Here is a 23,617-nt window from a genome sequence, read left to right as displayed (position 1 = left end):
ACCACCATACAATGCCAGTCACTCCCTTTAAAATATTTTTATTATTATATTTTTGTACGGGCATAATCAGAAAGTCCCGGAATGAATTTATAATTAATCAGACGACTTTACAATCTAATTTTGTAAATATGATTAATGAATAGATAATAACAAAATATCCCTAGTCCTGCTAATTAAAAAATGTGGTCTTTCTTTATTGTGGGTTTAAAATTGTAAATATATATATTGAAATATATATAAACTAGCCTTAGAGGGCGCTTCGCGCCCTCACGCAAGCTCTTTGGGAAATTGGACCCCCATTGAGATGTGTTAGTTTAGATTTAGCTCTTGAAAAAGACGCATAAAGTATTTATACCTAGTCGGGTAGTCGCGCCCGCGTTTTATCAACTTAATTCTTTAACATTTCAATTAAGTAAAAAAAGTATTGATTGTGTGGTTTTCAAGTTACCTTTAGAGGCTTTTTTGTCTTTCAGAAAAGCAAACCAGGGGGTTTTAGTAGTTATAAATCTAATGCTTAACATTAATGTGAGGGGCTCTTCTTTATCCCATGTATAAGGAACCAGCTTAATTTCTATTTATTTCTTGAATCTAAATTTTAACGGCCAAGGTGCTTGGGCCGACTTTAAAAAATGCAAAAAGTACATATTTGTAAATTTGTAAAAAAAAATGTGATTCCTATTTTAAGAACTTTCAAAAAATGTAACTTTTAAGCTTTTTGAAAATCATGGATCTTATAAAATCCAGTAATGATTTTATTTTTGCAAAAATCCTGTAAATTTTATTGTTTATACGTTAAGACGTTTATGGAAAGCTTCATTAAAATTGTCAAATCACACAAACCCTACGCCCAGGGGAACATATAATTCCTAAAATAGCTGATTTTCTCGATCCAAAAGTTATTTTTTGCCCCCAACTTAAAAAAATGCCCTCAATTGAAAAAAATATTTTCAAATTCCACTAAAACATTTGCCCCCATTTGCTGGGGAATTGCCCCCAATTAAAATTTTTTTTCAAGTTAAACTAACACATTTACCCTCATTTGCCCCTAATTGCCCCAATTATAAAAAAATGCCCCCATTTAAAAAAACATTTTCAAATTCCACTAACACATTTGCCCTTTATAATTTTAAAATTGCCCCCAAAATTTTTCAACTTGCCCACAATTTTACTTTGATTGACCCTAATATTTCTAAAATTGCCACAAGAAAATATAAAGTTGCCCCCATTAGCAAATGCCCCAAACATAAAAAATGCCCCTTTTTCACTTGCATTTGCCCCTAAAAAATTTTATGTAAATACAAATGTTGCCCCCAATTTTTTTTTAAATTATCATTTTAAACAATTGGCCCCCATATTAAAAAGTTGCCCCCATTTCTTTCAAATTTGTCAATCCCTAATGGGATTGAAAAAGGAATTATATGGACCCCTGCCTACGCCNCCCCCCCCATGTAAAACTAACTACAATACGATGAAGTGCATCCTGTCGTATTGGAATATGCTGATCTCCCATTCAAAATCTGTTCAAAACAGCATAAAAGACTTTATTTACTTAAATATTTAAAATATATTAGTCCAATAAGGATTATAAAATAGCAAAACAAAAAATCTACTTTAACAAGTAAAAAAGGGTTCTCAAGTTTAGGCTCATTGTACTTTTAACTAGAACCTCTAGTTGACGTGCCCCCCCCCTTCCCTAATACTTTCAAGTGCATTAGCTGTTAATTTCCTGAATCCTCATACGCCCCCCCCCCTCTCCCATCCCCACCACCCCTCTGATATTCTGTCTGCTTGTTTTTCTAATTTTTTACTGGATAAATTGTGTCAGTTTCAAGGCAGTCTTCATTCTATACATATATTTCATTGATATATAATGCACATTCATAAAGAACATATTCACGAAATTGTGAGGAACATTGATAAAATTTAAAAGTTAAAATCAAATTAAACAAACTTTAATGTTTTTCTTAAAGTACTTAAAGAAAGGAAACACATTGCAAACGCATTGTTTCTTATCCCAGTCTAAAAGTTCATGCTCCGTAGGGCTGGGCACGTTCCAACTTTTTATAGCCGTTTCATTAATAGTTCGTTCCACCCGTTAAAAAAGAAAAATGCAGGTGGCCGTTAATCTTAAAGGTATGAACGATTCGTTTTGCTAAGGGCATGTACCGTTTTTTTTTGAAAAATAAACGATCTCAATTTTAATAACAACATATTAATGGAAAATAATCAACATTTGTTAACGGATCCATTCATTAACCGTCTATTTCATTATAAACGGCAAAAAAGCACCAATAAAAAATTGTTAGCAGTTATGAAATCATTAAAGTTGCAGCCGTTAACGGCTATTGTTAAGGGTTAGTAAAATCGTTAACGGCACTAACAGCAGTGGCGGATATAAGGGGGGTTATTGGGGTTATTTACCCCCCCCTAGAATCCTGGGGATAAATACCCCCCCCTAGAATCCTGGGGGTAAATACCCCCCCCTAGAATCCTAGGGGTAATTACCCCCCCCCCCTAGAATCTTGGAGNTATTTACCCCCCCCTACAGAATCCTTATATACGCCCCTGACTAACAGTTGAACTATATTTATCCTTTTCTGCACGGACAGTAGTATCTAAATATCCAAATCTACTATATTTATCCTGTTCTGAGGAAAAACCAGATTCTTTCACTCCGAATTCCAAATTTATTAAATCAAAATTCGAAGGTACCGCGATCTTTTCTCAGCATTTAAAGTTGTGAACACAGAAGACGACATTTATAAACATAAACAAACGTAAAATATATTTTTTCCAAGTTTAATGCAATTTAAAGCAGAAAAAACCGAAATTCACTGCTTAAAAAAATCCATTCTATTTCAATTTTTTTCAATTACGACTAATCCGTTTCGATAACGATTAAAAATCATTAATTTTAGGCTTTCGTTAATGGACACTTCCGTTAATTTTTTCGAAAACCTCTGTTGGATTAACTTAAATTTGTCCAGCCCGAATGCTCTGTGCTGGTACAACACGTACTGTACAGCCCAGTCAGGCTGCTCAGTGTAGAATTGGCCCGGAACGTTTTTTGCCACATATTTTATAACCTTGCAAGATCACAGTGTTCTTCGGTTTCCATTTTTTCATGGAGACAAAAAACGGTTCTTTTGCAATTTTTTTTTTTTTGTAACTTTGAACCGAAATATTTGTTTGTGTTGAGTCAGTATTCAAGTGAGTTGTGGACGTATCCTAATTGCAAAATTTGGGATATTAGGTTTCTTTCAGATTTTCGTTTGATAATGATTACAACTCCCTTCCTACTTATTTTAGCTCTGCAGCAAACAGCCTACAACGCCTTCCCTGCATTTACCAGGTCTTATTTAATAGTGTGTTCTAAAAAATGGAAAAAGAGAATATGTCATTTTCAAGTGACCTCCTGACAAGGGCGTATACAGAAATAAATCTAAGAGGGCAAAATTTGAACTGTAATTCAAAACATTTGACTTCTTGAATATCAGGCATAAGTAAAAGATACTTTAAAGGTACACATACAGTCCAATTACCTTGCAAGTATACAGCTTTATCTTTCTTTCAAACAAAACTAGCAGAAAAAAGTATTGTTTCTAAAAAATCGACATTTTATTATACTGTTATGTTAGTAATGATTAGTATTTAAACTAGAGATAGTAAAAGACTTTTTTGAAAATGAAAACTTAACTTAAACTTAAATTCTATGAGATGAAAAAAGGACAAAGGTCTAGAAAATAATTATGACTTGTAAAAGTTTCCATTCTGAAAAAAAAGTAGGGGTACAAATGTAATCTATAATAAAGCTCTTCGTTCATTTACATGTTTGCTATGGCTGGCCAAACGACTAATCAAATGGGCTGAATTTTAGTGAGGAAACTAATGGATACCCAAGGATGACATAAGCTAAATAAATTTAAAATATTTTTTTTTTAATTCGATTTTTAAAATTCCACATTCAAACAACACCGGGAACTTCAGCTAGTTTGTCATAGGAAGAAACTCTGCCTCCAAACTCAAGTCTCCGTGGCTTGGCATTTAAAAATGATTGTTTAACTTCGTTATCCCTGATAGCGCCCATCCGATTAGAAGGAATTTGTATTCTAGATAGATTATTCATTCGGACTTCTGCCATGGTGGCTGTGGTCCATTAATACAATCTTCATAGTGCACTGAATGTACTACAAACTATTTTTTTATGTTCTTCACTCTTCAGTTTAAGATTTGAAAAGTGTAAAAGCTCTGAGTTCCAGGGGGGCACTGTACCCCCTGCCCCCCTGTATACGCCCTTGCCTCCATCTCAAGAGGTGCATGTCCAATTCACATTTTCCTCTACATATTACTCTCATTGAAAACCACAATTGAAAATAAACAAAGTTTTTGAAAAGTTTTTGTATGGTTCAATAATTCTATAGGAATACCAAGGAGAATCGGAAATGTTAAAATAAAAATTATTTGGAGAAGAGTTTTTCTTATCACGTGATAACGACATTTGTTTGAGATTAGTTAAATATACTTCGTTCATAAATTAAGTTTTGAATTGATTGAACATTTTAAATTTCAGGAATGATTTGTCCAACGAAATTAAGAACAACACCTTTACACCAACTAAAGTGGTAAGCAGGCATTTTAAGTGCAATTTTAGGTTTTCTGTTTTTACACTATTTTATATAATTCAACTAATGTGAGAAAAATTTAGTTTTCATTTTTATTTTTGACGCTTGTGACGTCGTGTATGATTGGTCCATTTCTCTGTTGCTTTATATTGTACTTGATAATCTATTTGGATCAGATAAAGCAATGGGTACCCGTAGTGAATCGGACATGCCAATTAAAATTACGTTTTCAAACGCCATTTAAATGATTTTAGAAATTAACAAGATTGTTAAATTGATATTCATTTAGACTTGATTAAATTCAGTGTCTTCTGCTGTGGGTTTTGTACAGGGTTACCCCCAAATAATAAGACTGTAAGGACGACATGAAACGATTCCAAGGTTAAAATAGGGGTTTTACATAATTTAGCAAAATAAAGGAATAAGCTTATAGATACAGGAAATCGTTAATATAAGAAAACACACAATAAAAATTCCAAAAAGTTGTCTCTGAAGTCTGTGGTTAACTCTTTATATTGGACACTTCTTTCAGGATTTATTTATGAGTCATAAATGAGCTGAACTAAGTAGGACAGGCTCAACTACTTATTCTGTACAGGAGATTTATTTATTTATTTATTTAGTTTGTGGTTAAATCTTTATATTTGACAATTCTTTGAAGAAGGAGATTTATTTATGAGTCATAAATAAGCTGAACTAAGTAGGACAGGCTCAACTACTTATTCTGTACAGCTCGTACAGCAGTTCAATAATCTTATCAAAAAAAAATTGAATTTGTGAATCCCTAAGTCTGATATTATAGAGGTCGGAGGACGGACTCTATCGAAACTAGGTTAGAAGTATTCCAATATATATTCTTTATAACCAGCAACTTTATATAACTACTAAAAACTGATCACACGAGTATATGGATAATCCCGCGTTCTTCTTCTGTTGTGGAACTCTGTTTTGGAGGCCGCAAAACATCGTCTTCCACAATATCATATTAACTAGAAATTCATTCATGTCTTTTTTGAGCTTGAACTAAAAGTTGAGCCCGATTAATTTTGGACAAAATTTATGAATTTCCAACTTCGGTTTGTCTATCAATTTTTTATTTCATTGCCCTTGCTGTATTCTTATTCGAAATAGCGTGATTTGACCAATTAAAAATATCAAACCTTTTACTTTTTCAGTTTGAGTATTTGAAGCAGTTTGGATATTTAGAGCAGGGTTCTCCAAACAGCGAGGTAAAACTTTTGATTTACAGATTCTAACATTGTTCCGTGTACATCCAAAAATATGGGAAATTAACATCAATGATCACTAGCTATTATTAATTCAAAGAATAATTTTGAGTTTTCTCTGAATAATAAATCTGAAACCCTTGAATTTTCAAAAAAAAGTTTTTCTTCAAAATTCAAATTCTTTTTCCCAAAATTCGAAAATATTTTTCAAGTGATTTTTAAATTTCACAAGCAACGCCGGGCACTGCAGCTAGTCATTTTAATAAAGCTCTTCCTCCATATATATTTGTATATGTTAGCTATAGCTGGCCAAACGGCTGGACCGAATTGGCTGAAATTTGTTGAGGAACCCCATGGGTACCCTTGGGGTAACATAGGCAAAATTCCACGGGCAACGCCGGGCACTTCAGTTAGTATTTTACAAATTCAAGTAAACAAAAATATATTTTTGAGGCCATATTCTTGGTTAATGTTGTATTTATTTCAGGCCCTATTTACAGAGGTGGCAGTGAAAAATGCACTTAGGTAATACATTTTTATACAGTGGGACTCATAAAACTGTGCACTTAGGTAATACATTTTTATACAGTGGGACTCATAAAACTGTGCACTTAGGTAATACATTTTTATACAGTGGGACTCATAAAACTGTGCACTTAGGTAATACATTTTTATACAGTGGGACTCATAAAACTGTGCACTTATGTCTCAGTTAGTAAACTAGTTAGCTTGGTCTTTTTCACTGATTATACAGGGTGTCCCACATAATATTAGATCGTGGATAGCTCAAAATTATGATTTTAGGGACTAATCAGAAAATTTCAAAACAATCAATCATTATTAAAAAATGTTAAAGGTTTTTATAAAAGTTTTCTTGAAGAAAATGCTAAGTTGTTCGAATATTATGTGCGTATTTTAGCGTTAAAGCTAGGAGATAATCTAATATGATATGGATTGCTCTGTACAATATAGATCTCTTATTTGATGATTATACTTTAAAATAGATGTTCATTACACTCTACAAATTGGACAATACCGTAACAAGGGTGGCGGCAATAGGAAAAAGACTGTTTGACTCTTGCTGAAATTATGATTTAAATAGTCCAATGAACATGAAACGCACCAGTTGTGTACTGTGTAGTGTAAGCAGACCCATTTCACATAATTCTATAAAAACTATTCGCTTTCTAACATTCAATTCATACACATAATATTAATTAGACATCGTTTTCCTATAAAATAGGTTCTATTATATGGTTTCCACTTTGTTTTCAAATAATCATTTTACATATACTTACAAAACCCTAGGTACTAATGCAAGGAAAGTTATTTCAGAGGTGTGCGCACTTTTTGTACTGCAGTGTACTGTCTTTGTGCGGAAAAGTAATCACAAGACGAATGTCACAGCCTGACATGGAATCCATTTTCACAAAAATAATCTATGAAATATTCTAGTCATATTATGTGAATATTCAAAATTATCCAAATTAAATGATTTGTTCCTCCTCGAATACTAGACGAACACCGCATATTTTTTTTGTTTACAAAGTCTGTCCAGAGAGAACTGGTTTCAATATGTACTCAGGGTATACACGACTGCAATTAACTTTCCTTGCATTAGTACCTTGCAAAACCGAAACTTCAACTCAAAAGTTAAGAAAAAAATTTGTTTTATTTTTGTTCGATGGTGCTTGCCATATAGACTGTGGAGTACCATATGAAGAAATAAAGTTTAATAGAAACTTGTTTAGTAGCAAAATCTGGTTTCCTCTCTACAGTTTAAAATATTAATTGAATAAATGTTTAGAAGCTTGCAAAGCTATGGAGGAATTCGTCCAACCGGCGAAGTGGACGAAAGAACTATTGAGGTGATTTTACAATATTAAATTTAAAAATTGAATATATTTTTATGAAACTATTTTGTACTTTTTGATTTTTACTCACTTCATCGTGAATTTAATAATAAACGGGCTATATAAAGTAATCATCGTGTTACAATGTTAAAAAAGCACATGTTCTATAAAGTTTTCATAGTTCCCGGATTTTTTCTAAAAAATTTAGGATGTTTCTTAAATCATTTTTTTCCAATTGAAATAAAAATAAAATTAAAATCAACCTTTTTTACTACTGCTTTGTTTCAAAGCTTTATTGATCTATAGAAATAGCCATTGAAATAAGACAAGTACACAAACGTATCAAAAAATTACCAATAACACTATGGCACGAAATGCTATCAAGTTTTTGGACTTAAATTTTCTCGATATCTCGAAGATTCTAGCCTATTTTGTCCCTTGTTATAGCTCGGGACAAAACTAATTCTAAAAAAGCTTGAGCCTTCTCGATAAAGAGAAAATTTCTGTCCAAAAACCTTATAACACTGCGAACCAAAATAACAGTGTTATAAATAGTTATTTTGTTCTCTTGGAAACAGGGACATTTTCTTAAAGGGACTGTCTTCGAATTATAATTTCAAGTGACCCCCTAATAATAGAATTGGATGCTCCATCACAATGTTTTGCTCAGAGCCTCAGATAAATATTTGAAGGGTACCATTGTGAATCTAGCATGCTATTCTTTAATTGAAAGGTCGCTTGAAATTACACCCATTGTCCCTTTAACATTAAAAAAAACCTTTGTTTTTCTGTATTTTTATACAACAAATAATTTATAAATATCTATGACTTTTTATTTGAAGACCAAATACAATTTCCCTGAAATTAAAGATTGAGAATTCATGTAACCTCGCAGCTCATCAAGTTTTCATTTTATCAAGAAATATTAGCGAAGAATGTATTTCTAGTTAAATATTAAAAATTCAGGACATTTGTATTCTTCTCCATAGGTGTCAATAAGAGGAGTTATTTATTGAAAACATATACTATGTCATTAGTTATGTTTACATAAATATACAGGGTGAGTCAAAAAAGGGTGAATAGCAAGATCTTGGATATACTAAAGCATTTTTTGGTAATCTCATTTTGACAAATATGCAAGCAATTTTTGATTTTTTTTTTTTGAAGGGCAATCTGATAGACCCTATCAAAAAATCCGCAAAACTATGTTTTACTTAAGATTAGATGAGTAGTATAACAAAAATGCGGGAATATCTTATTTCTATCACACCTTAAAATCTTTAACAGATCATCTAATTTTGAGTAAAAAAATAGTTTCGCGGATTTTTTAAAGGGTATAACAGATTGCCTTTTTTAAAAAATTCAAAAATGTCATGCATATTTGTCAAAAATGAGATTACCAAAAAAAATGCTGTATTTTATGCAAGATCTCGCTATTCACCCTGTACAAAACATATTTTAATCTTATTTTTAAGCTGTTGAGTAGGTCAAGATGTGGAAATAAAGATACTGAAAGAAAACCAAAGTAAGTCGAGAAAATGTCTGAAGTGGGTGCAGGCATAAATACAGGGGACATTAGTTCTAAATCTAACACTTGGCCCATTTCTAACACTGAGTGTTAGAAATGGGCACAAATTGAAAGACTGGGTTTTTGGGATCCCGGCCCATATCCAGAGTAAAAGTCGAAAATAAAAATTATAACCAACATTTTATTAAACATGAGAAGGACAACAATTCCCAATTAAAATTTTTAAAAAAAATAAAAATCATAGTTGGAGTTCTTTTCATATTAAATCTCTTGACCGTTTTCAAGACAATGTCAGGTTTTCCATTTTCGAACATATCCTGAATTTGAAACATTGTCGCGTTTTCGAGACAAAACCCACTAAGCATAGATAATATATTCTTTTCTATCCGTTAAAATTGTTTTATTTTAAATTTTTGTTTCTTTTAAAAAATGACTTGTTGCACTTGAGATAAGGTATAAACTGTCAAAATTTAACGCGTTTTTATTTAGACGAAGCTTTTTTATTGTAGCTCAAGGTTGAAGGGATCACTTTTATAATCTGGGGGGTCATTTGAAATTACGTCCACAGTTCCTTTTAAATTAAATCCTTGCTAAAATTGCATCGGTTCTCTGATTGTACAAACCTTTTTTGTTGTGTTTAGAAGATCAAGGAGGTTTATTATTGGATCCAAGGGGTGGAAGAAAAGAACTATTTCTTACCAGTAAGCACATATATTTTAATATAAAAATAAAACCTAAAAAATAAAAATTTATTAAATGTTTAGTTTAAGTAATTGGACACCAAAACTTGGCAGTGAGCAGTTTGTGAAACAGGTTTAGAATAATAAAATAATCAGTGGTGGGTGGAAAAACATTTTTTGTGCTATGCAAAGCGTCATTTTTATTGTTATACTTTTCTTTTAAATTTGTGAACTTCCCCAAAGTTTGTTACCTTTTGTAACTTACAGCGCCTAACCTAACTCTAAATAATGAGAAAGGGGATAATTTGACGCAAAAATAGCAAATAGCAAAAAAATGACTTTATAATGAAGTTTCATATTTTTCAATAACTAAAATTCTTCAATTGTTTATATTTTGTTTTGCAGGAACTTAGACGTGCATTCCAAACTTGGGCCCCATACTCTAGGCTAAACTTTATAGAGTCAGCTGATTATTACAAGGGCAGCCATTTTCTTTTTTATCAAGTCAGCTGTTTTTTACGAAGGCTGCCATTTTTCTTTTTTATTACAAGGACAGTTTTTTTATTTAGAGTTAGCAGATTATTTCAAGGACGCTGTTTTTTTTATAGATTTAGCAGATTTTACAAGGGTAGCCATTTTTCTTTAGTTAAACGTCAGTTAATTATAATAATAGCAGCCAGTTAAAAAAAAACATTTATGAATTTCTAATTGAGACAAGTTTTTTAATCCTTATGTTTCTTTTCCATGGGGATCAAATCAATTACTAGGAGGAGTGGCAAGATCACAAAGTCGGAAAAAAACCCGTGATGAAGTATAATCTAAGAAGACTTGAACGCTCTCGATAAAAAGAAAATTCTGTTAATTAAGTTCATAGCTCAGAAATTTAACTAGCTTTTGAAGACCATTTATTGCAAATCTATTCTTTGACATATAATAGACTAAAAAATAGTTGCATATAAATTACCTTTTGTTATTATTGGTTTAAAAGATAAAAGCTCCATATCGGTAGTCTGATATACGTGTGGCATTTGGAAGATACTCACACGGCGATTAGTAAGCATATTTTTATCAACTTTAATTATGAAATATTTGGAAAATAATGACTTTTCTTTAGTTATCCATTCGACGGGCCTGGAATTATATTGGCGCATGCGTACTATCCCTACGAGTTCGGAGATTACGGTGGAGATATTCATTTCGACGAGGATGAAGATTGGTCGACAAATGCGACAGAAAACAGGTCCAATTGTCGATGTCGACTTTTGAGTTATGAAGTCAAAAATATCCACTAGATAGATGTCGTTTCGAAAAATGCAAAATAATACCAATATTAAACCAGCAATAATATATCATGGCTATAAATTATAATTGTAATAACAATAATAATAAATATGATAAATTATAATGATTATAATAGTAAAAATATAATGAGAATAATTGTATTAATGGTAGCATGCTAACAAAAATGATAATAATAATGATAATATTAATAATGATAATATTAATAATATTATAACTAGTTTGTAAACCCAGCGCTACCAAGGTAACTAAAAGTTCCTCCCGCCGTTTACTCGCACTTGAAAGGTTTTACCGGGAAACTAAATTTTCTCTATTAAAGTCGACCCACTTATTTTAGAATCTCAAAACCAAGCTAAGAACATTTTCGTGGGTCTCCCGAGTTCCTCAATCGAAATTTGAGGCAAATCTGGCATGGGGTTCTTGAGTTAAGATCAGACAAACAAACAGACAGACAAACAGACATTACAATGTTAAATATATAGATAATTATAATAAAAATGATAATGTTATTAAAAATATTAGTAATAATGATAATATTCTTAATATTAACAATAATAATGATAATAATAATAAGATAATAGTGATACTAATACTAAAAATTATAATTATAATGATTAAAATGAAAGTAATAATAAATATGATAAAATTTATAATAGTTTTTTTTTACATTCAGTGATCTGGATTTCTTTACAGTCGCAGTTCATGAAATAGGAATATTTTTTCTCAAAACTAATTCTTTAAAATATCTTGATATATTTTTTAACTAATTGTAGAATATTATACACTACACAGTTTAAGTTAAAAAATGTGATTTTATAGTTTTGCAAAGAAATAAATTCATGAAAATACATTTTTTGAAAAAGTGCTTGTGAAAGGACATTCCCTTGGACTGGCGCACAGCCCTACCCAGGAATCCATCATGTATCCATTCTATAAGGTTAGTACTAATTCAATATTGATTGTTAGTTTGTTACATTATATTAACAATATATTAGATATTGTGAATTTATTGTGGAACCTTTAAATAACACTCTCTTCTAGTGAAAGAAAATTAATCTTACTAACAAAATTAGTTTTAAAAAGTTTTCTCTGATTTTTTTATTTTTTGACTAGCTAAAGTGCGCAGTGTTGCCCGTGAAATGAAACAAAAAATTAGAAATAAAAAAAATTGAATAAAAAATTGGTGCAACCGTTTGGCCACTTATAGCTAATATACATCTTTATAGAAAAATATACAAATATGTATAGTAACTCTTTAGCTCTTGATTGATCAATATGTATAGAATTGTTAACACAAATTCGAAATATAAGGAAGACGAGTTTACCGACTCAAATGCCGTAGCCTTTTCTCAAGATGTGTTTATCCATTTCCTCCATGTAGCACCCACATGTCAAACCCCGCTCATCCGTTTCCCGCCTCACCCCTCTATAACACATCCCAGCTCAGTTAGGTTTGGAGAGTTGAGCTGGTAACAGCTCCGACACAGGGAGCCTCTTGACTCCTTTATGATGATGACGCAGATACTCAGCGCTACGCTCCTGTTAATATGCTCCACCAACATGAAGCTCTACATCACTCCCATGAAGTACCCACAAATATTCATCATTAATTCCTTTGTTAATTTCTAAATCAACCAATTTTAACTCCGCCTTAAATGCAAATATTTCAAAACTTTCGTTTTTAGATAAATGTTAGAAATATCCATTTTTAGATCTCTTTATTTTACTATGGTGACTTTTAAAGTCAACATTTTTAAATATGGAAATCTAGGCGGGTTATATCTTGGTTGGTTGGATTTTAAATTTTCGAATTTGTTTTACTCTTTGTTAAATTAAAATCCCATTTTAATTTAACCCCCAGTAGGGGGTAATGTTAACACAAATTAGAAATATAAGGAAGACGATTTTACCAACTCAAATGCCGTAGCCTTTTCTCAAGACGTGTTTATCCATTTCCTCCATGTAGCACCCACATGTCAAACCCTGCTCATCCGTTTCCCGCCTCACCCCTCTATAACACATCCCAGCTCAGTTAGGTTTGGAGAGTTGAGCTGGTAACTGCTCCGACACAGGGAGCCTCTTGACTCCTTTATGATGATGACGCAGATACTCAGCGCGAGGCTCCTGTTGATCTGCTCCACCAACATGAAGCTCTACATCACTCCCATGAAGTACCCACAAATATTCATCATTAATTCCTTTGTTAATTTCTAAATCAACCAATTTTAACTCCGCCTTAAATGCAAATATTTCAAAACTTTCGTTTTTAAATAAATGTTAGAAATATCCATTTTTAGATCTCTTTATTTTACTATAGTGACTTTTAAAGTCAACAAGTATATAGTCTTCAGCTATTGATTGATCGATATGTATAGTATATTGTCTTCAGTTATTGATTGATCAATATGTATAGTATATAGTCTTCAGCTATTGATTGATCAATAGGTATAGTATATAGTCTTCAGCTATTGGTTGATCAATATTTGATCAATATGTATAGTATATAGTCTTCAGCTATTGATTGATCAATATGTATAGTATATAGTCTTTAGCTATTGATTGATCAATTGATTATATTTCCTGTTTGATCAACTTATGAGTAATCAGGGCCCTGAACGTGATTTTGGACTCGGATACGATGATATACTTGCGATGTATCAGCAATATAGTAAGCTTTTATAAACATTATTATAAGAAAAGTGTGACTAAAAAGAAATACTTGGTTTCTTGCTATTTTTTAAACAGAAAAACATAACTCACAGAATCTACAGCACACATTGCATGCACCTCTGATTCTTTAGTAAAAGTAAATTCAACCTAAAGTCTAGCCGCGTCAACCCTGTTGCACCGGCTAGTCCTATTATTTACCCTATCTCCGGGCGATACAGTACAAACTAGGACTGGAAAGGTTGACCCGGCTAGGAAATTCAAATGTACTACGGCTGCTTGTGATTGGTTTAAACAAAGATATGTTTTATTCCTTGAATTAATGTACTTTAAGAAATACATTAATTGCAATAATTGCAGATTAAGAAATACATTAATTGCAATAATTGCAGATTAAGAAATACATTAATTGCAATAATTGCAGATTAAGAAATTAAGTTAAATGAAAAAAAAAAAACATTGATTCCACAGTTTTCTGGTTCTCAGTGTAGGTATGTTTTTTAGTAACAACTCCTTTTCTGGAGGGGGGACTAGAGGACAACTATACAACAGACGATGAGGACAACAACAAGGACAAAGAGGACAAAGAGGACAATGAGGAAGATGAAAAAGACGACGAGGAAGAGGAGAAGGAAAAAGAGAAAGAGGAAAAGGATAAAAAGGATGAAAAAGATGAGAATGGTCAAGATGATGAGGAAGATACTGTACTCTTTGATGATGAATATCTAGGGATGAGTTAAATATATTTTCTTGTTATAACAATAACATATTTATTTGTTATAACAGTAACATATTTTCTTTTTTAAAACAGTAAAATATTTACTTGTAATAACAGTAACATATTTACTTTGTTATAATAGTAACATATTTACTTGTTATAACAGTAACTTATTTACTTTTTTATAACAGTAACATATTTACTTTGTTATAATAGTAACATATTTACTTGTTATAACAGTAACTTATTTACTTGTTATAACAGTAACATATTTTCTTATTAAAAGTGTAACATATTTACTTTGTTACAACGGTTAAACAGCAACAGCATATTTTAATCTCTCTGACTTGTAATTTTATTTTGTTTTATGTTGTTGTCCTTCAAATATCGAAACAATCGGGAAAAATTATGTCGGCATCTGTCTGAAAAAAAACCTTTATGTATTTTTGTTGTTTTTCCTGCTAGCAAAATTAGAAAATCCTTATAAAGTATTTTTTTTTTATTTTAACGGCCAAACACTTACAACAAAATATTGGACCAAACAGCAAACAATAACAATTATGTAAATTGTATGTAGAGAAAATTTGGAAAATGGATAAAAAACATTGATCATAAAATGTTTCATGTTTTCCTGAACGAAAATTAAAATGTTGTCAAAAAAATTAAAAATATTTAGCGCTTTTTTAGCTGATGAGGGGGAGTTTTACAACGACGGGTTTGATACAACAACAACAGCAACAAAATCTGAAGTGACCACAGCAGCAGCAAATAGTCCAACAACTGTAGTGACAAAGGTGATATATTTAGAAAACTAGACTTTTAAGACGCTTTGCGCCCGCCTTCTATTTCAACTATGAATATTTTCTCTTTATATATCTACATTGGAAAAAAAATTTCACGGTTTTTACAACAAAAAAAATTCGGTGGATTTTCAAAATTGTTGTTAAAGGCAAATTTTAAAAATTCTGTCACCCATAAACCTTCCCTTGGGTCACTGAGGGTCCCACAAAAATTTGAGCCGATCAGTTCAGTCGTTTTGACGTTTATTGGATACAAACAAACAGATACCCAGACAACAGACAAGCAAAGTATATATAGAAGCCCAGATAGTTAAACGTATTCCAAATTTACTGGTATGACTTTGAAAAAAATCTTCAAATCAAGTCGCATTTGTATAAAAAAAACAATGGTTTTTTTTTTAAAAAACTTCTGAATTCAGTGTTTCAATGCGGATTTTTAATACCCAAATCGATGAATATGAAATTATTAAACCTAAAATTTTATAAAAACTAGTTTTCGGTTGGAAATTTAAAATATTTCGACAAAATTGTTTTTTTTAATATTAAAAACTAGTTCTATGCACAGAGAGGGGGTGCCGTGGTAAATATTGATCATCCTAATCCAGAAGGGGTCTCAGAACTCTGGTCCCCCCCCCCCATCCTCCCTGTATACACGAGAATGCAGAAGTTCTCAATTGTTAATCACACCTAGTTTGTTGTACTTATAGATTTATTTTCGAAACTGAGGAGCAATAAAGAAAGCTTGAAAAATATTGTACAACATAAGGCCATTAACAGAGGTCATTTTGGTCTTATTTTAAGAAATGAATGGGTTAATGATAAATTTTTTATTTCTGATTACCAATTGAGGAGCGCGCATGCCGCAAAACACGTTTGGGTGGCTGTGATTACCTATTGAGGACTTCTGCACTCCCCCCTTGTATACACCCTGATTCAATTATATTAGGAAGCATCAACACAAACCTATGAAGGAGATTATGAAAATGTAGATGATCACATCAGGTTGTAAATATTCTAAATAACATGATGCTTACATATTCTTTTTTTGCATTTATTTTTTTATTTTTATTAGAATTTAAACTTCATTTTCGTATTTATTTCCTGTTGTAATTCATAACAGATCAGTTCTAATGTTCTGTTTATTGTGGTATCTGTTGCAGGCGAAACAGACCTCAGAAAGAAGAGGATATTTGTGCATCAGCAGTTTTTGATTCAGTTTCAAGAATACGCAATGAACTTTTTGTATTTAAAGGTAAATTTAATTTTAAATAGATTTGAATTTTTAATTTGGTTAAGTTTTGTGAGAAAAAGGACATTTTTTTTGGATTTAAATGGAATTATTAGGAAAGGACTAGGAATCTGGTTAAAATAGATTTAAATGGAATTATTAGGAAAGGACTAGGAATCTGGTTAAAATAGATTTAAATGGAATTATTAGGAAAGGACTAGGAATCTGGTTAAAATATATTGCTCCAAAATGGTTTGACTGAAAAAATGAATAAAATTAGTTGAAAAGGGGTAATGGGTTTCAGGGACTTGAATTTACTTTATATTAAAAAAATGATCAAAAACTAAGGCCGATCATAAAAGGTTAAAGTATGTCATCATTGTCTGATCTGATTTTTATTAAGCTTCTTTTTTAAATATTTTTTTTTATCCTGAAAAGACTCATTTTTTTTGTGACCCTGTCTTTAACCACTTTTTAAGGAAAATTTTTGATATATTTTTTGCAAAAGTTTTATAATTTGATTAGATGAATTTATGTGGAGATTTTCTGACAGGGGTCGTCTTCGATCTGGGTACCCAGCGCCCTTTAGACAGGTCTTTTTTATACATTAAATAGAAACAAATGGGCAATTAATTGAGGCTTTTTTTCCACAGATAAAGATAGATTGCGCATAAGACGACATTTTTCATCTTGAAAGATATAAATATACAGAGATGTTTTAAAGATTAACTATTATGTAGATTAACTAGGTCGGTTGTGAACATAGGCTGTACTTATGTTATTGAGTACTTGTGGTGTACATGAGTTCTGTAGAGAGAAATTTAAGTTAGTTTAGTCCGTCTCATGTCCTTCTTCAGTTCTCGTAAATATAAATTATAACAAATCGTTATTTCGTTTGTTATTGTTTCGTTTTTTCATATTTCTACTCTCAGGGTTAACGTAGGGAAAGTAAAAAAAATATAAGAAAGTTTACGTTATTTGTGGAACGTTTTAAAAGTTTTTTTACAACGAATTAAGCTATTTCCAATTAAATCAAACAAAACATGAATTTCACAATGTTTTTTTTTACTGTGTAGCTATAACAGAGACTCATTTAAATAATGCCTAATTTGGTAAAATATATGATTTAAGCAAAAAAATGTTGGCCAACATTTTTTTTTTTGCATCGTTGAAATAGATATTTAATTAAATGTACCATGCCTAAATATTTTATTGACAAACTTGACTTACATATTAAGAATACATAGTATAAAAAGCAAGCTTTCTTCTTTATTTTTATATTTAGATGTTTGGTTTTCCAGAGACAGTTGATCATATAGACGCTGTATTAGGTTTTCATAAAGATAAAATAATAACAAGGATTGAAATATTTTACCCCTATTACGACCCCCCAACACTAGAATGCTCAAACTTTAAAGCTTTTTCAACTTCATAGTTTTTTTTAATACATAGCTTCCTAAGTTAGATGCCTTGTTTAATGAGTATAGCCTTGAAAAGTTGAATTTGAAACATTCCCTATTCTCAACTCCCCTCAAAAACAGGCCAATAAATATGAAAAAAGGACGAGTTTCTTTCGAGGCAAAACTCTATAAATGAAAACTTTCATATATTTTTATCAAAATGTAAAAAAGAAAGACCTGAAGATGGTATGTTAGTGTTCTTCTCCTCAGGACAGTTTTGGCTTAGCGATGGAAACTTTTTCCTAGGTAAATTCTCACAAATTAAAGGGACTGTACGCGTAATTTCGTTTTATCTGAAAGCTTTGTCTGAATTAGATATCAATATTTTTGTTTGTTTTAATTGTATTCTATTTCTATATGCGGGTTCTCTGCGACAGTGACTTGCGCATTTCTTGTTTGTACGAATCAACGGGGAAAGGCAGAGAAAAACACACACATTTTTAATCTTCCACGCTTTTGATCAGGTTTTAATGATACCGTTGTGAATCGGCCATTGTCAGCTTTAAACCTTTAACGAGGAACAGTGGGGAGGATATCGACATTTTTCTAATTTACCGAAAGCAATTTATTTATTTTTTTTATTCTATTTTTCTGTTTTATAATTCTACAAGTCTTAGTCACTTCGATAAAGAAACCACAATTGGAAATTATCCATTTTCTGAAAAAAGACAAGAATATCATTGACGGTAGTAAAAAACACCAACTTTAAAAAACCCAGCTGGCATAATGCATACAACTGTACAGTGTAAATATGGAGGGGTACTTGATATTATGTCTACCTTTACATCCAGTTTACAGCTAAACTATAGTTGTTGTCGTATTTATCAATACAATGAAGAAGACTTTCCATTTCACTATGTAATCTACAAAGCGTTTAATCAGCAAGGAAACACATAAAATGGAAACAATGAGAAGTTGTAAATTAACAGCTTCTCTTACTTTAATTGTAAACTTGTAATTTGATAAAAGGTTGTAAGAAATAAAAACTTAAATAAAAAAGTCGTCTTTAGTGTGTAACTGTAAAGTGTATACTAGAAAAAATGTTCGTTTTTTCGGGGATTTATCAAATGAAAGTTTAAAAACCAATTGCAATTAAATGTTATAGGTGCATCTCAGCCAATATCAGAGCTAGGTCTGCCCTCTTCACTTAGTAGAGTAGATGCAGCCTTCACGTGGGGCAAAAACAAGAAAATATATATCTTCTCAAATAATCAATATTGGAGGTAAATATATTTTACCGCCTTGTCACCAACATTATATACCTTTAATTCCCCCAGCAGAGGGAGTCTAAGTTTCATAAGGTCCTTTGGGAGAGTTATGTAAAATAACGATCCACTTGGCGAAGTTTAAAAAAAAAAATTCGCGCACTTTCATATCAAAAGACGATAAAATTGTGTTCAATCACTTTTTCGGGAAATTCCTGTATGTAAAGTAGTTGTTTATAATTAATACTAAGCTATATCTTTTATTTCAACCTTTAATGTTTCCTCATTCTTGCAGAATTTTCTATTCCATGAAACAATAACAAAAACCTTTACAGTTTTGCAATTTTGTTTTCGTGGGTTTTCAAAATTTTACGAAAATATTAAACTTTTTTGGAGACAACTTTCTGTAATTTTGAGCTTTCATAAACCTTCCCTGAGGCCATGTGAGGTCCTACACAAAATTTTGGCCCGATCTTTTCAGCCGTTTTGACGTTTACTGGATATAAATGGACAGACAAGCAAAGTATATTATAGTAGGCTGTTTGAGAAGCTTTAAGTTCCCTTTTGTATAAATAATTTTAGCTTTTAACTGTTTCTCTAAAAGTAGGCCATTCGAATTTTGTCGGAATTTTCCCATAAAGATAGAGTCCTCAGAGGTCCCACATTGAATTTGTTTCCAATCGGTTCAGCCGTTTTTACTCTTATAATGGACAGACAAACAAAGAGACAACTAGACAAGCAAAGTATATTTATAGATATTGGAGATAAATATAAAATATGTTGAATGTTTAAGTATATTTCATATTGGAGATTTACAATAAATTAGAGGTAGTTTTACAACAAACTGGACGTAGGTTAGCAATATATTTGAGGTAGGTTTACAAACTATTGGAGATTTACAATAAATTGGATGTAGGTTTACAATAAATTCGATGTAGGTTAACAATATTTTGAAGGTAGGTTTACAATATATTGGAGGTAGGTTTACAAACTATTGGAGATTTACAAAAAATTGGATGTAGGTTAACAATAAATTGGAGGTAGGTTAACAATATATTGGATATACATATAGGTTTATAAGATATTGGAAGTAGGCTTACACTGTATTGGAGATTTACAATACATAAAGGTAGGTTTGCAATATATTCGAGGTTGGATCATAATATATCGAAGGTAGCTTTTTAATATACTGGAGGTAGGTTTGCAGTAACTGGAGTTATTTTAACAATATATTGGAGGTAGGATTATAATTTATTCAAGTTAGGTTTATAAGAAATTTTAAGGTAGGTTTACAATATATTTGAGGTAGGTTTATAATATATTGGAGGTAGGTTTACAATATATTGAAGGTAGGTTTATAATACATTGGAGGTAGGTGTATAATATATTGGAGTTAGGTTTATAATATATTGGAGGTAGGTTTATTATATATTTGAGGAAGGTTTCAATATATTGGAGGTAGGTTTATAATATATTGGAGGTAGGTTTATAATATATTGGAGTTAGGTTTATAATATATTGGAGGTAGGTTTATTATATATTTGAGGAAGGTTTCAATATATTGGAGGTAGGTTTATAATATATTGGAGGTAGGTTTATAATATATACGAGGCAGGTTAAAAGTATATTAAAGGTAGTACGTTTTACAATATATTGGAGGTAGGTTTGAAATATATTTGATGTAGGTCTATAATTTATTGGAGGTAAGTTTAGAATATAATGAAAGTAGATTTGCAAAATATTGGAGGTAGGTTTATAATATATTGGAAGTAGGGTTACAATATGTTGGATGAAAGATGACATAAGATGTCCGGTAAAACCCAAAAACTATGGAATAGGAAGACGACGGATACACTCATGATATGGTTTATAAATTGGTCCTCTTTACTTAAAGCACAGTAGTATCACCATTTTTGACTAAAAATAGAGCTTTTTCAACCAAAAATATAACTGAGATACAGGGTGTTTCAAAAATCATATTTATTTCCAGATTAAACTCCCAGATGAGAACAGAAGCTGGATATCCAAAGGATCGAACAAACAAAGCTTATCTTTTAAAGACTCAAGGATAGGATACAAATATTTCAGCATTTTTTACAACTCGTTCAACCATAAACTCCTAACACTCTCATTTTTGACACTATCGCCGTTCAATTTTGTGACTGTTCATAAATAAAAATTTAAAGGATTTTTTTTTTAAATTTCCGGTTTGTGTAAAAAAAAAATTTTAAATAGCCCATAATTTTTTTGTAACAAAAGCTGCAGATCTAAAAACTATATTTTTGAAAAGCCCTTGAAAAATGTATGTGGAAACATGTGTCACACCTCGAAATTTGTTTGGCACAAAAAAAATATTTTTTACTTTTTTGTACAATTTTTTTTTGCCTTTTTTCAACCCTTAGCGACAAGATTTAAATAAATAATATATTTTTTTCTAACTTTGATTTGTTGGATGTAAATAGGATATTTCTGCCTGGAGAGGAGTTCCTTCAAATTTGGATTCTGTCTTTACCTGGACTGATGGTAAGAGATCTTAACGCAAGAGATGGGCTACGTGTTGAGAGAGGGAGGGGGTGCAGGGCCGCCATGAGCCCCCGCGAAGTGATTTTCGGAGCCTTTGGATAGACAGAATGACCTCAATGCTTGGGTCTACCTCTCCATTCTCTCTCGCGGGGTTTGGAGGTCATTCTGCGTATCATGAGGCTCATGGCGGCTCTGCATTCCTTTCCTCGTTGAGATCTGCTTTTAAACATTCAAAGTGTTCAGACTTTTGAAATGCAACTAAAAAATATGTAAAGTGATTCCTGTTTCAAAATTTTTTGCTTGGTGTATTTTCTTTTTTTTTTACAGTATGCAACATTTTTACTATTTTTACCACAAAGATATAAACAAAAACAATTAGTTTAATCATTTATGATATATAGTTTTTATAGATAGTTTTGGTAGATAGTTTTGAAAGATAGTTTTGACAGATGGTTTGGGTAGATGGTTTTAAAAGCTAGTTTTGATAGATAGTTTTGATAGATGGTTTTGATAGATAGTTTTGATAGATAGTTTAATAGATAGTTTTGATAGATATTTTTGATAGATAGTTTTGATAGATAGTTTTGAAAGATAGTTTTGACAGATAGGATAGATGGTTTTGGTAGATAATTTTGGTAGATATTTTTGACAGATGGTTTTGGTAGATGGCTTTAAAAGCTAGTTTTGAATGATAGTTTTGATATATGGTTTTGGTAGATAGTTTTGATGTCTAGTTTTGATATATGGTTTTGGTAGATAGTTTTGATGTCTAGTTTTGGTACATAGTTTTGGTAGATAGTTTTGGAAGATAGTTTTGGAAGATAGTTTTGATAGATAGTTTAATAGATAGTTTTGGTACATAGATAGTTTTGAAAGATAGTTTTGATAGATGGGATATATGGTTTTGGTAGATAGTTTTGGTAGATGGTTTTGGTAGATAGTTTTGATAGATAAATTTAATATATAGTTTGATAGATATTTTTAAGAAATTTGCACTCCATTTTTGAAAATCACTTATAACAATTTTCTTTTTTAGGTGTGACATACTTTTTGAATGGTGGATATTTTTGGAGGTTTGATGACAACAATATTATTACGGATACGGAGATTCCTCTTAACATTAACAAATATTGGTTTGGGTGTTGAAACTATCCTTTGTTTTTTTTTTCCATTTTTTTGTTGTATTTAAGAAAACATATTTTGTAGGAGTCAAATTATTTTCATCTCGTAATTGTTCATGGTGAAACATGTTTTTCTCTTCACTGATGGAATTTTTTAAATAACTTTTAATAAGCTTAATTTAGAAATTTGAAAACATCAAAAGAATTTATAAAATGTCGTCTTCTACTAACTGATAATGTGTAATGTTGCAGACATTTAGTTTTCTAATTGAATATTATATTAAGTTTCCGCATATTGTTTTTAAAATTGCAAAAACGGGGACTTTCAGACTTTTTCTGCGTTGAATAGCAAGTTCTTTTAATAAAAGAAAATTTAAGATTTTTTTAAACACCGTCTTCTTATTTTTCCCACGCTTTATTTATGAAATTTTAGAATTGTATAAACATCTCATTTTTTAGCTTGTTTTGATGTTTTTGAACTTTGTTTAGCTTTAACATAACATAATTGTGAACGGCTCGTTAACGGCTGGCACCGTTAACAATTTCTAAAATATTTGCCGTTAACTCTGTTAATACTGAGATAGTTCACACGTGGATTTAACGGTTTTGTCAATATTTTTAAAAGCTTTGCCTTTTGATCACAATTTGACCCGTCAAAAAGAATTTTTTAGCCTTTTTTCTCAAATA

General features: G+C 31.2%; 1 protein-coding gene across 2 annotated transcripts; it reads left to right on the top strand.

The window, feature by feature from the left end:
- The first annotated feature begins 3,237 nt into the window (after window positions 1–3,237).
- LOC111695475 (stromelysin-3) lies at window positions 3,238–23,071 on the top strand. Of its 2 annotated transcripts, XM_023464818.1 has the most exons (25): window positions 3,239–3,352; window positions 4,571–4,622; window positions 5,798–5,851; window positions 6,336–6,373; window positions 7,656–7,716; window positions 9,177–9,226; window positions 9,871–9,930; window positions 9,994–10,042; window positions 10,315–10,389; window positions 10,919–10,962; window positions 11,024–11,149; window positions 11,882–11,919; window positions 12,084–12,145; window positions 13,816–13,876; window positions 14,380–14,604; window positions 15,281–15,387; window positions 16,340–16,395; window positions 16,554–16,645; window positions 17,147–17,214; window positions 17,907–17,952; window positions 18,253–18,327; window positions 19,187–19,304; window positions 21,277–21,316; window positions 21,749–21,809; window positions 22,846–23,071. In XM_023464818.1, exons 1-25 carry the CDS (start codon window positions 3,279–3,281, stop codon window positions 22,953–22,955), a joined length of 1,842 nt encoding a protein of 613 aa, XP_023320586.1. In that variant the 5' UTR covers window positions 3,239–3,278; the 3' UTR covers window positions 22,956–23,071. The 2 variants fall into 2 exon arrangements, with proteins under 2 accessions (XP_023320587.1, XP_023320586.1); XM_023464819.1 differs by lacking the exons at window positions 17,147–17,214; window positions 19,187–19,304; window positions 21,277–21,316; window positions 21,749–21,809; window positions 22,846–23,071 and having other exon boundaries at window positions 3,238–3,352.
- The last annotated feature ends 546 nt before the right edge of the window (window positions 23,072–23,617 follow it).

This window comes from Eurytemora carolleeae, unplaced genomic scaffold, assembly GCF_000591075.1.
Source record: "Eurytemora carolleeae unplaced genomic scaffold, Eaff_2.0 scaffold213, whole genome shotgun sequence".
NCBI lineage: Eukaryota > Metazoa > Arthropoda > Copepoda > Calanoida > Temoridae > Eurytemora > Eurytemora carolleeae.
The sequence above is the reverse complement of the archived record's forward strand: the minus strand, read 5'-3'. Positions and strand labels throughout refer to the sequence as shown.